This window comes from Colias croceus, chromosome 1, assembly GCF_905220415.1.
Source record: "Colias croceus chromosome 1, ilColCroc2.1".
Taxonomy (NCBI): Eukaryota; Metazoa; Arthropoda; class Insecta; order Lepidoptera; family Pieridae; genus Colias; species Colias croceus.
In genome coordinates this window covers 12,925,953-12,939,486 of record NC_059537.1, presented here as the reverse complement: position 1 = coordinate 12,939,486, position 13,534 = coordinate 12,925,953, and the positions used below count along the sequence as shown (strand labels likewise).

Below are 13,534 nucleotides of genomic sequence, written 5' to 3'. Positions count from 1 at the left end.
TTTCTGGACAACACTTTTCCGGTTGCGTCGTTTTGCTTGAAGTTGGGTTTTGAATGGTTGATATATTTGCAGAATACGCGATGAAGAGAAAGCATTCTCAACTGGAAATACGAGAACTTGACTCGTATTTTTTATATTGTGCATTTTGAGTCTTTATTCCGACCAACCGAAAAAAATATTTCGATGTAGTAACATTCTGGATACTTTGCAAATAATGTCAAAAAGCCAATTGGTTCACACAAAAAATTTTGCGCATAAGCAAGCAAAACAACGCGAACACACACAGACAATGATATGTGAGAAGCCGTCGTCGTTATGAAAGCGGACCTCGGAAAATAAACCTTAACAGTATTGAGAGTAGGGTATTATATCGTGCGGCGGAAGCTAGACCGATGTTAGTGCGTCTCCCGTGTTAGATAGGCCACCTAAGCCGGTGTGAATCGGACTAGAACAAGCTACGCTGTGCTATGAAATGGGTGACGGGGACAAACATTCATGATCTTCCCAATCTTTAAGGTTAACCCGGTAAAACATTCCATGCATAATCACGATTGTACGAGCAAGTCTACGGTTTTAGGTCAAACAGCTTCGATGCATCACGGTCAAGCCATACCATACCTTACGGGATGCAAAGCGAGCTAAGCGAATAAGCGACAGTAAAGATATCCAGAGGAGGCTAGCCGGCCAATACGGGATCCGACATCTTCTTGGGTCAGGTCGAGGGGTGAGGAACACTGAAAAAATACTCTAGTGCCAAGTCAATAAGAGCGAAAATAGTTTGGCAGTGGGCTGGCCACACGTGATTTAGCGGTACCTTCTAGAATAATTCGGGGTATTTGGATTGAGGATATCCCACTAGCATTCTCAACACTAATTCTAATGAGCATAAAATTGCGTATAGATAGTAAAGAGATACTAAATATTTTATTGTCACGTCATATGCAATGCACATTATATAATCAGTTCGTTTTTGTTCTTAATATTCTCAAAATGCTGAAGGAAATGTTGTAAAAAAATGAATACTATGTTAGTATACGAATTTCATGCTCGTAACTACGAAAAAATAAGGTAATAAAATATTACCGATTCACACGGGCGTACGTGTACCTATGAGAATGCCAATTGTTACGGGAGTAACATCAGTTACTGCATTTTGTGTTTATTGACAATAATATATAAAATTGTATTTTCATGAAAGTTGTACACGCTCTATAATATTATTTAAGTTTGAATAGTAATGACTATAATCAATACATTTTCATGAATAGAACTTTAAAATGATGCATTTTTATTAAATTAATTACATTTAAATCTTTACTATTCACACTTATGAGTAACCTACTAGGTATTTATTAAATAGCAAACATGTAGTATTCATTATCATGTAAAAAATATTTTGAAAAACATACTCCATATTTTTTTTTTCAATTCCTCATTATAAACAAGGATCCTATGTATATTTATCATAGTTTCCTTAATCGTTATTCTCTACCATTGACGTACAATAAACAAATAGTCACTAGTTGTCCAAAGCAAAACTCTGCCTTGGCGTCTGTTAATCTATTTAGGCAGAGTTTTCTAACGCGCGATACAATAGACTTTGAACATTATTGCAATTAAATAAGTTTTAAATTTGAATGAATAAATGATAGAACGCTTTTTAGATGATAGAAGGCTTTTTGACGAACGTTTAATAGATATTGTGAGTAGTTGTTTCAAGTAAGTCAATGCTCTATACTCGATATCTTTTGATATCGGAACGTGTGTGATCAAATCCCTTTTTTTAAAACTGTTTTTGTAAAAATTTGTTGATTTTATTACCTCTTGTATCCCACTAACCTTAATCCTAGATACAGCTTCTTCAGCCTGCAGCATTCTAGTGGCTTTGGTTGGCTGTCCCTCGCAGGCCAGTTGTGTGGAACCGAGATACCGGGCCCGGAATAATACACCCTCTATGAGGACTGAAGCGATGTCTGGAAAGAGGGGTTGTATTGTTGATCCGCAGTATGTAAGATAGATTCAAGATGGTATATTCAATAATTAATAATTATTATATTCATTGAAGAATAGAATTTGATTCAAATTTGCCTCTTTCTTAATATAAGATTATTTGAATTTTTAGTGCTGTTAAACGAAAAATTAAAATAAAATGACGAATGACGAATCAAGGGACGATATGCTAGGATTTAGAAAAATGCTTAAAGAAATTTTATAATAGGGTAAAAGTAATGTTAGAAAAATTGGTCCCGTATTGAATTCAATATAAAAGGTAAGAATACCAAAATAATTGTATTATTCTGCATTTTGAGTTAGTTATGTATGAACTAACTTACTTATTTTATCAAATTAATCGTTATGCCTCCTCCACATTACTCGTGAAGTTGAACGAGGTTAGACGAATAGAATAATGTGGAGAGGCACTTCGGCTAACTTCGTCCAACTTTACCTCGCCTCGGCCGACTTCCGTTTGTTGTCGGTTTTTGCGCCCGAGTCAAAGGGCACGAAGTTACCTGAAGTTCGTTCTGAATATAAATGTATGCGCTCCTCGCGAAGTTGAACGAGTGTGTAGTGTAGCACCGCGGACTTCAGTCAACTTCGGCCGAGTACTTCGCCGAGGAACTTCGCGAGTAGTGTGGAGGAGGCATTACAGTAATTTTGCATAGTTTTAAGTATTTATAATAAATACTCACCGTTATTAATATATCCACAGATGCGTGTAAATTAGATAAAATGTTAATGAATCGTTCGAAATTGTATTATTAAATTATATAGAATAACTATTTGTTTCTATCGTACATTAATGTTAAAGGAAATTCCGACTCACCTTCTTTATTTTTACTCTTCTTCTTTGCATCTTTATCCTGGGAAATAGATAAAAAAAATTACTATCTAGATAAGATTTTATCGTTACTGTGACAATTTTCTTAAGTTGTAATGGATTTGGCTATTCAATTATGGGTCACATTAAATATGCAAATATATCTGTATGCTAAAATTCATGAAAATTCATATTCTTTCTCATTTATTACTTTAGTAGGGACTTTTTAATTTATTAGTATAATATAAATTAGGATTACCTTCCCATTATGAAGCGTATCTTCGTCTCTCGGATCATTGTTTTCATGCGCGTGCGACTCCCTGTTAGTTCCCGTCGAGCCCACAGATGGCATCACTGTCCGCGATTTTGGTTTGCGCCAGCCCTGGAAACAGGAAAAACATATTAAATTGTATGTTGTAATAAATTATTGTTTGTGACAACCCTGAAAGGTGAAAATTTTATCGATATCAAAATACACGTAACGTACATAATATTATGTTCGTAAAAATGTACAATATATTGTGATAAATATTGAAAATTGTAATTTTACATTTTGGCCCATATGTCTACGGCCCATCGATATAATGTGCGCAATAATAAGTGTTTTAACTTTCTGGGTATATTAGTACAGATTTTTTGACATACTATTACGATTTCTGAGAAAAATCGTTGTATTGTTATTTTTAACGCTTTGGTTACTTGTGATAATATTTAACTTATCTAAATTATATTGAAGACTTATACAGTTTAAAATTAGTGAAGAAAAAAATATAACAATTAGATATACGTGTTGAAAATTTTATTAATTTTAAGTCATTCCTTATTTGTGTCATAATAATGTTTAAAAAGATGTCCAAGGGTATTTATTACAACCCAGTGGCAATTGGTTTATCTTCAATTATACACGAAGTACATTGGTGACTCAGTGATTAGAGCCATGGTGTGTAAAATTAACTTGTTGTTCGCAATTCATATGTATTCAGTTTTTTTTTTTAAGAAAAACATTGTTATGGTTTTATTATGCACATAAATAATTCTTCCAAGCAACTTTAGAATAATATTCTTAAATAGCCGCTCGTACTGGATGGAAAAAAAAATATTAACATATTATGTGACTAATGGGAAACGTATTTTTGATATCGGTCCAGTACCTAGTTTTTGGGCGAAAACATTGTGAAAACATATAGAAGCATATAACTTTACATACCTATTATTTATCTATAATGTGGATTTATAGTTATTATAATGACTCGAAAAGCCATATTAACAATACCCATAAGTTTTCTGGGAACAGAGAAATTCATAACCATGAAAAGAATGACTACAATTGAGTAGGTACAACGCCAATTAGTATCATATTGCGTACTTCCATGATACGACTCAACTATAGGTACCTAGTTAATTGGCCTTTAAGATTTCCGTTAGTAGACCATGTTCTTCGTCTATATAGTTTAAAGTTAATTCATATAGTCAGTAGTTAAGTTTTAAGATATGTAAAATATTAGATGATGTTTTTCAAAAAGTTATACCTTATTTTTCATAAATAGTGGTAAATATTCATTGTATCATCTGCATATTGTATACAATTTTAAACCTTATAATCTTTGATTGTCGAATTAAATTGCTATTATCTTATGCAATCATATCGTTTTAAACCGTTGTCCATAATTAATGTTCGCATTCTAAGCGTGTATTTTTATTTAGGTATTTACTAGCTTTGTGTGGTCGATGCTTTATAACAACAGTTAGGTGTCTAATACAATTTGCGTCATAATTTAGAATAAGAAATATAATTAAAATCTGTCAAGCCGTTTCGGAGCAGTTTGGTGGAACATTGATAATGCTAATAAATATTCAAACAGGTATTAACGAGTTGATTCATCACGTTTTACCATATTATTATCATCTAATGACGGTAATAAACTAATTAATGATAAAGCGACCCTAAATTACCTACTTTTTATCCATATCGCAATTTAAAAAAAACATTGAAATATATTATTAAATCAAAAGGAAAATATAAAATCCTTGTGTCGTATAATAATATATTATATCTACTTAGATTTCACTAAATTTTTCAGTATTTCATTTTAATAATAATGCACAGAAAACTTTATAAATTATAATGCAACCCACATTATTTATTTTAATATGAAAACAATGTTTAACGACATATAAAAACATAAATTACTAATTTACCTTCTTTTTCTTAACACTCTCACTTTTACACGAACCACTATCACTATTCGCACATTCATTTAATTTCGAAGTTTCACATATTTCATTAGAACAATCATTATTAGAGCCAGTGTTTTCTTCAATGTTTACATTATCACTATAAACATTTTTATTTATATCCACTTGTAAATCGTTCATACAATCATTCGATTCACTCTCTAAATGACTTTCACTATCGGAATCTATAGAATGTTCTATACACAACGTCTTTTCTTCATCACTCATGTTTAATTACGCAGTTTTCGATTTTGAAAATGGAATTAGATTTATCGAATTATTGAATACAGACAATAAATATTGGAACACGTTATGATAATACAAGCGGTTCGGCACGGACTGAATGAGTTAACAGATGGCGGCCAAAGATTATGTTAATGTGGTGTGTAGGCGTGACATGCGGCAGGTTCTAGACTTAAATTAATTCAAAACAGTTTTGTAATTGGTTTGGTTTGCGTGTTTGGTGTTTGAATGTTTTTTTTTTTAATTACTATAATTGATAGTGTGATATTTTTTATTCTATTTAAAATTTGCTGAACGGAAAATATTCCAATATTAATAAAGAAGTTACGTATCTAACTTAAAATATACCTCAAAAAAATTTGTTAGTTTTTTTAACGATACAAAAAAATATTTGTAAAATGATTTTTAAATTTATGAGAAACATAAATTTATTTAATCATTATTAAATAAATACATTTAAATAAAACATAGCACCTCTGAGCGGCAACAACCATCAAGGCACATAAACAAAATCCTATGATACATATAATCTATGATGTTTTATTTGAGGGCAAGGTCGTCAGAACATTATCGTCATTGTACCGGACGAATGTGGACATTACTTCACGCGTTGATTCATCGCCTTATTCGATTTATTATTTTATATGCAAATTGAGAGGATTTAATTAACGAATTTGATGTGTTTTTAATTTAAATCGACACTGAGATGTTATATTTGTTTGAATTTGAATGGTAATGGACTATGGAACATAATATTACATTTCCTGTCTTATAAAGTTATAGCTCCAATAAAATATAATGATGTTGATAGAAATTTTTTATTACACCTATGTTTTTAATTAATTAGAAAAAACAATATTTTTAATCGGTTTTAAATTTGAAGTTTTATTGTGATTAAATATATAATTTTACTGCAATATATCTAATTACAAGACGTTTTTGCGAACAAAAATAATTATGTCATAAATAATTAACTCACTTTGTCATCAAAGAATCCTTGATCGTCAGTTCTCTGCTGTCCCAGTAGTCTATCTGTCTCCAAATCAGTGTCTGCTTCGTCTAGAATATATAATATTTTTTTTAATTATGTACTTAAAATGAATAATCAAATATTTGGTCTTTCCACAAAACAATTTAAACACAGTCTAACTTTAAACCAGGGATCTGTCACTTTAATAGTTGTCTATGTGAAATACGAAAAACCAGATTAAAGAGAACCCGTGCTTAAAGTTAACCTGTCTAAAGTTTTCTGTGGTCAGACAGATTATGTCTATATTTTTCCTTAAACGTTTATTTCTACTGTTCTGTAATGAAGCAAATTATAACAAAGACATTAATTTTACTATTTAAGATAAATATATTTCGATAAAAAATCGAGTGAATGACTGATAAAAATTAGACCAATTTCTCTGTACACATTTTAAAATTATATTTTATATGATTGAGATAAATAATGTAATTTGGTTAATCGTATGTGCATCAGAATATTTATTTAAATATAATGTCTAGTCATGTCAATAATTATATTACCTTCATCTCCACTCGCAGGTTTGATTTCTACCGATTCGTTGCTCTGAGCTGATGTTGGTCTTTTCCTGGAAACGCAAATTCGAATATAGAATTTAAAAAAAAGACGTATGGCACTCTGGGACTGCCGCGGTTGCGCTATTGCATGCTATGCCTTCAAGCCACACCTCCGCCCGTCGGAGTGGGGGAGCGTGAGGTTTTTTCGTTACGGGATGTCTCGATTCTGTCCCTGCGCTCAATGCCCGCGATAGAAGCTATGCAATAGCTTAATAAAATTCATATAAAAAGCCGGAAATATATTGCAAGAAAATATTTTAAAATTAGTATATTTACAAATTTAGTATTTTGAAGTGAACGATTAATTAAAATTTACTGTTATATTTTAGAACACACTAATTTTTGCTACTAAAATTTTATGTTACTACTACTTTGTATTGTTGCGTTTCACCGAAATCTCATGACTAGTAAAACACTATTCCTGATTGATTTATTCAATAGACTGACTTACTGACTGCTACGTTACATGTCCACTCACCTGGGATACACGTCATCATGGTGCTGCACGTGCGCATGGTGGTGGTGCGGCGTGTGCGCATGGGGCGACATGGCGTGCGGGCTGTGCGCATGCGGCGTGTGCTGCACGTGCGCATGCGCGTGCGGGGAGAGCGCATGCGCGTGTTCGAGTGGTCGGTGCGGAGCTGGGGCGGGGGGAGGCGGGGCTGAGCTGCACGCTGGAATGCAAAATTAACATTATGATCCGTTATCATAATAATTAATACAGGGTTTATGAAAATTATCGCATAATATCTTGCTGGCTGGTAGCTATAGAAATTACTACTTAAATTATTCCCCGCGGTTATACCCGCATGGCTCTACTCCTGTTGGTCTTAGCGTAATGATATTTGTAACACTAAGGGGGCATAGGCCTTCGGGCTTCCTCGATGAATGGGCTATCTAGCACCGAAAGAATTTTTCAAATCGGCCCAGTAGTTCCTGAGATTAGCGCGTTCACACAAACAAACAAAAAACTCTTCAGCTTTATAATATTAGTAAAGATTAGTATAAATATTTATTTCTATCGATCGCATTGCTGATCTGCACGTAATTTCTATTATATGTAATAGATATATACAGCTTTACTGTATATGTCTAATAGAATTGGATACATTGTACGTAACATAATAAAGGACATTGCCTTGGGAGCAGTCCATCAGTATCATAAACATCACATAAATAAAATGAACATATTGGAAATAGCGGGTTACCTATGAAGAAGCCAATATTTTCAATCATTTATTTATTTATTACAATAATACACTATCTTCAAATTCTTACTCCAAAAAGATTAAAACCGAAATTAAAAATAAATTACTGAACCCAATTGTTATTACTTACCCAATGGATCCAAAGAATGCAAGTCCGCATCAGACAATAAATGTGGGTCTGTGTTAGTCCCGCTATCTACGATTTCCTCTATCTTCATCGGTGAATGCGCCTAAAAAACCACAACACATTATATTAAGAACTTTTTTTATTATATTATTTTAAGTTTTAACACTTACTGGAGATCTTTCTTACAATACTTTTGAAGTATATTTATTAGATAGACTGAGTAAATATAAGGCTTTATCCACAAAATATTAACAGCCCGTTTCAAATCTCACTGATAATGTGTCTTATAGCCTATTTAACACTTTTGAACTCTATTTTCACACACTATTTGTAATTTTATCTGACAGATATACAAAACACGTCTAGAAGCTGTAAAACCGTGTATAAATATTTTTCGTGTGGTTTTGACCGGGCTGAATACGACACTCTTAATTTGTTATCACTTCACAATAATAGAATTGGATACGTCGACTTGGCAATATTTCAGGAGAAAAATAAAGAATGTTGAATGAATAGTTATGTAGCAATCAAAAACTTATACGTTATCAGATTTAGGAAATAAAACGCTAGTTTTTTTACCTTGCTTTCTCCAGGATAAATAAATATATTATCACTTAAATATTTGTAAAAGATAAAATAATTTTTAAATTCAGCCTAGTAGGTAGTTTTAAAAAAGACCTCTTTTACAATTTTTAATTTGGGCCTATAGAATTCAATAAAATTGACAATAAAAATTCTTTCCGATATTAGTTTAGTAAATAATTACCGGTATAGTAATAATCTGGTTATTATTATCACTGTCGGATACGTGTCCTGACGAGAGACCATCTTCAACCACCGGCATGTGCGCGCCCACTACGCGGTTCAGCTCCATTTGTACTGAAATTTTAAAAGATTTGGTAAGACATAAGTTAGTATAAGTATTCCCTTTCCCTGAGGTGATACGGATATAATATAATATTATTCGTCTTCACATATTGTTTTACCCAGTTATACCTTTTTTTTTAAGTTATAAGTATTTTCTGTTATTTAATGTACTGTATCATTTTTTGGGAATAAATGTGTTTCTATTCTATTCTATTCTATAAAATACGGTATTTACATGTTGCCTGTCATGTTTGGGATAGCAGTTTAAAAACATTTAACATGGAAATAAATTTCGGATAACCAATAACATCGATCTCGAATGACATGTGAAGGGATTCTAAATGTTTATGGGTACAGATAAATTGTTTTTATTTTTTATGCGGGTACCTACATCATAGAGCAGTAGCTAGGTCAGCGCACATATTCTAGCTCAGTGAAACCTGTAAAAGCCCGTCCAAAGTCAAGCTTGCTTGCTTATAAAATATTTTATAATGTCACCTTTCATTTCGCTCAGCTCGTTCTCCATAAGCGCAAGCGACAAGTCACTAGGCGTATCACTAGCAGACGACAACGCTAGCGCGTCCCTAACAGCAGGTGACGCACACACGCTGTCGGGCGCGTCGGGCTCGCACGCGTCCACCGCCGCGGAGTGCGACGCGCGGAGTGCCGACATGTCTGGGGCGTTGTAGCGTCCGCGCTGTTGCTGTCGATGTACCCTCAATTATTTAAATTTTTAACATCACCGATTTTTTTATAGAAATTAACAAGCACAAGTAGGGGGCATAGGCCTTTTAAATTTTAGTTGATATATTACATAACTATTGTTGACAAAATTTGTAACACTAATAAGATGCTAATCCAGCTATGTAAAAGTATTAAAATATGAAGCTACGCTAGCTGTACGCACACGGTACAACCGCGTACTGAATTGCTCATTGTTATTCTTCTTTATAACCTAAATTATTTCATTCAAATCCATCCAGTAGATTTTTTATGAAAATAACAAACATTCATCCTCACAAACATTCACCTTTATTAGTAGGATTATAACATACCTGTAGGCCAAGGAAGTTAGTATGGTTGTGCGCGGTGTGCGGTGAGTGCAGCGCGTCAGCGAGCGGCCATTCCACATCGCTGCCTTCTATACCGTTTTCTGAAGGACATTCTTGTGTCTGGCGACGGAGCTCGTAGTCTAGCTCCTGGAAAGTATTGAAAATTTTATAAGTAGTTAATAGAATTTCGTAAGTTGTTGAATGAAATAGAGTTGAAAAATACAAATAATTTTCTTAATTGTACATATTAAAAATGTATAAATTCTCTTTGAGATTTCCTTGGAAGCCTGAATTATGCTGCCCTAGCCTTAAGATATTATCAGTTAGTAGGTTTTATTTCGATTCCTAATTTTTGATGTAACTTATGTTTCCAAAAAATATCGTGCTGACATTAATGAACTACACACAATAAGACAGAAAGAATCAAACTGATATACAAAAGACACTAATAAACAATAATTAATAGTAACATTATGTATAATGAATTTATCACGGGAAGAACATACTTGAAAATTAACAATTTCATCATTGGAATTCTGTTGCTGTGGACATCTAAAGAATTCCTCGAGCACCTTCCTCGTCTCAGAGAACTCGTACAAATAGTCAAATGCTGTTGAGCTTGGTGGAGGGGTTTCATCTCTACTCTCTGTTATAATTCGCTGTAACAAAGGAGAAAATGTCTTTAAATGACTCGAAAAATGAAAAAGACGATTGTCGTAGTAAAATGCGAACCTGAGGAAATCCAGGCCTCGGCGATCTAACATGAGTTTTTTGGGTACCAATGCCATACCGTCTCGGTGATCCTTCATACTCCGCGATCGGCAATTCACCTATTACCCTAGTAACCCTGTTCTTGTCTTCATCCCCAGAAAGCCACACACCAGTGGGGCTGGCATCACTTAGTCTGACGTCATCTCTCGAAGGACTCGAGTCACTGCCATCACTTTCACTCCTATTGTTCATTTCACTATCACCATTTTTCAAATTGTCTAAAGTCCTTTTAACACTCATATCGATTTCGTCATCACTAGCGTCTGGTTCCGTCCTCAAACCTAGAGACACAGAATTCAATATAACTGAAAATAAAAGAAAGAGAAAAAACGATTGTATGAATATGGTTAACGGGAGGAAATAAATGACACAAATCGGTGAACGTGGAGGCTCGACGCAAAAGCTATGAATAAATACGTGAATACAGGAGAAAGTAAAGGTGTGAAGGCAACATAAAATAGTTATGGAAAAGGTTGAGCAGTTAATCGACACATTAAGTTTAATGCTAATTGAGTAAAGACAGCAAGTTTAATAAGCTCTTCGTTCGCAACAATTTTACAAACACAGTCAAAAGCAATATCAATATTACAGCATTTGAAATAATTTTTAAGATCACCTTTCCAGTCGTCATTGTCATCAAAGACCACGACTTCACCATCAGCTACAACTGCTATCGGACTACTCTTAGCGCTAACATCGGCAATCTTATGTGGGTCGAGTATGGGGGAACTGTTTTTGGGTATTCCCATAGTTTGTTCTAGAATTTGATCACCATTCGTGTATGTTGGTGACGTGTGTCTTGATATCATCTTTTTGGGTTCACTGTTTATCCTGTGTAAGGATATCTGGAAATGGGAAATGTGTGTGTTATAGAAAATCGGATATCATTGTTGTTTTAACTATAATGATCAAACAGCATTTATCAATAACTTCTATAACATTATGAAAACATTTAAAGCTGGTGTAAGAAAGACACAATACAAATGGATGGAATAAATTATAGTCCCATCTCCAAATCTCGGTATCTAATATTTTCGTGACACAATGAAAAGTTAGTTAAAAGGCATTCCCACACTGACATAACCCCAATCAAGCCAGTGAATGTTGTCTATTTGCTATTCAAATCTCTAATGACGGTCTGACCCTTATAATTAGGTAAACTTCCAGGCTTCTAATAAAGATAGTATACCTCGTTTGTGATGGTATCTCCGTAGTCGGCAGCATCTTTGCTGATGGATCTTATTTTATTCCTCAAGTTGTGCTTATGCGTGTTGTTGTGACGTAATTTTCTCGCCGCTTTTGTCCGACTCTGGGAGTAAACTTCCCTCCCTCCGGCGATTTCTATTATTCTGGTGTTGAGAGAATTTTTTTTATTAAAGCGAATTAATGAACGTGACATTTAAGGACTTATCGAAATTACGATTAACTATTTATATGAATTGTCTTAACAGGTGATAAGCATACAAAGGAAAAACTTTTTAATAACTGACTTGACCAATTATCATCGTCATCGTCAAAGAGTGGCTGTTTAGAAATTTTATAACTTTTACACTGGAACTGCACTACTAACTTGTCCTTTACTTTCAAACATTAAAATTTTATATCACCTAGAATCCCTAAGCTTGTAGGCACCCTTGGAGTTGACTATGACGGGCTGCACGTCATTTTCCCGATCCTCGTCTGATGACACGTTATTCATGTTGTTGAGCTCCCGACCCTCTATGGCAGTATTCAGTCTGAAATTAATATAAAGGCAAACCTATTAACGAACGGCATAAATGAGAACCATACAACAAACAAAAATAAACAAAGAGATAAACCTTAAATCGGGGTAATGAACAATTTTTTCTTAGTTAATACAACAACATAATGCAATGATAAACTCTATTCATTATGGAATATCTCGACTAGATTATAGAATAATCGAGCTTCTTCAGTATTTTGGACACTGAAATATTTGCCTTCAAATTACGAGTATAATGTAGGAAACTGTAATATAAAACCAGCAAAGTATCTACCGCTGTGCCAGTTTTATGCTAGTCGAAGTGACTGTTTTTATTTAGTAAAGAACAAAGGACAACAAAATTAAACAACCATTTCCTAGAGTTGTTTTTAATCTAAATAATTTTGATTCGGATTCAAACAATGCGTCAAAAAAAAGCAATACGATGAGGTTTTCCAGAATAGCTGATAAAAACCGAAAACCTGTTCATACATTTTCCAATTTCAAAGTAAAATAAAGTCCTAAAAAGCAAACAGTTCAATGTATTCCCGCACCCCAATCCGTTTTAAACAGTAGAGTTTAATCACCCTTTCGCGTGTTGGCTGCAAACCGCTCAGACTTGCCGCCTCACGTAACGACCTAGTTGCGTCTATGTTTCTTCGATTTACGTCTTCAACCTAACCACGAGCTTTACTTCCATCAGCCATGCTAATCTTGGTATTATGCGTCCATTTTACGATGGTTGAATAATATATTACGTCTCGTTAGTGAGGCTCGTCAAATTACATGGTGACGTACATTCCAACTTTGTAATAAATGAAAGGGCTGAATGTTGAAAGAATTGGCCAAATATGTAATGGCATTTGTCCTCTCTCTTAGGTACTCAGAAACTTTTCCTTAATTCAT

The 13,534-nt window shown here is 33.8% G+C and overlaps 1 protein-coding gene across 11 annotated transcripts in view; it reads right to left on the bottom strand.

The window, feature by feature from the left end:
- The window catches only part of LOC123696491, a 63,605-nt gene that overhangs the window by 9,993 nt on the left and 40,078 nt on the right, over positions 1-13,534 (bottom strand). For 4 of the 11 annotated variants that reach the window (XM_045642687.1, XM_045642712.1, XM_045642705.1 and 1 more), the window contains exons 4-19: positions 12,513-12,641; positions 12,095-12,254; positions 11,522-11,750; positions 10,867-11,210; positions 10,641-10,793; positions 10,138-10,281; positions 9,581-9,785; positions 8,982-9,094; positions 8,219-8,318; positions 7,359-7,554; positions 6,827-6,891; positions 6,276-6,355; positions 3,078-3,200; positions 2,825-2,861; positions 1,840-1,973; positions 619-747 (exon numbers count right to left, since the gene is read on the bottom strand). In XM_045642687.1, coding sequence (XP_045498643.1) covers positions 619-747; positions 1,840-1,973; positions 2,825-2,861; positions 3,078-3,200; positions 6,276-6,355; positions 6,827-6,891; positions 7,359-7,554; positions 8,219-8,318; positions 8,982-9,094; positions 9,581-9,785; positions 10,138-10,281; positions 10,641-10,793; positions 10,867-11,210; positions 11,522-11,750; positions 12,095-12,254; positions 12,513-12,641 — 2,341 coding nt within the window. The remainder of the gene's footprint in view (positions 1-618; positions 748-1,839; positions 1,974-2,824; positions 2,862-3,077; positions 3,201-6,275; positions 6,356-6,826; positions 6,892-7,358; positions 7,555-8,218; positions 8,319-8,981; positions 9,095-9,580; positions 9,786-10,137; positions 10,282-10,640; positions 10,794-10,866; positions 11,211-11,521; positions 11,751-12,094; positions 12,255-12,512; positions 12,642-13,534) is intronic. The other 7 variants (XM_045642743.1, XM_045642765.1, XM_045642774.1 and 4 more) reach the window with 4 other exon arrangements.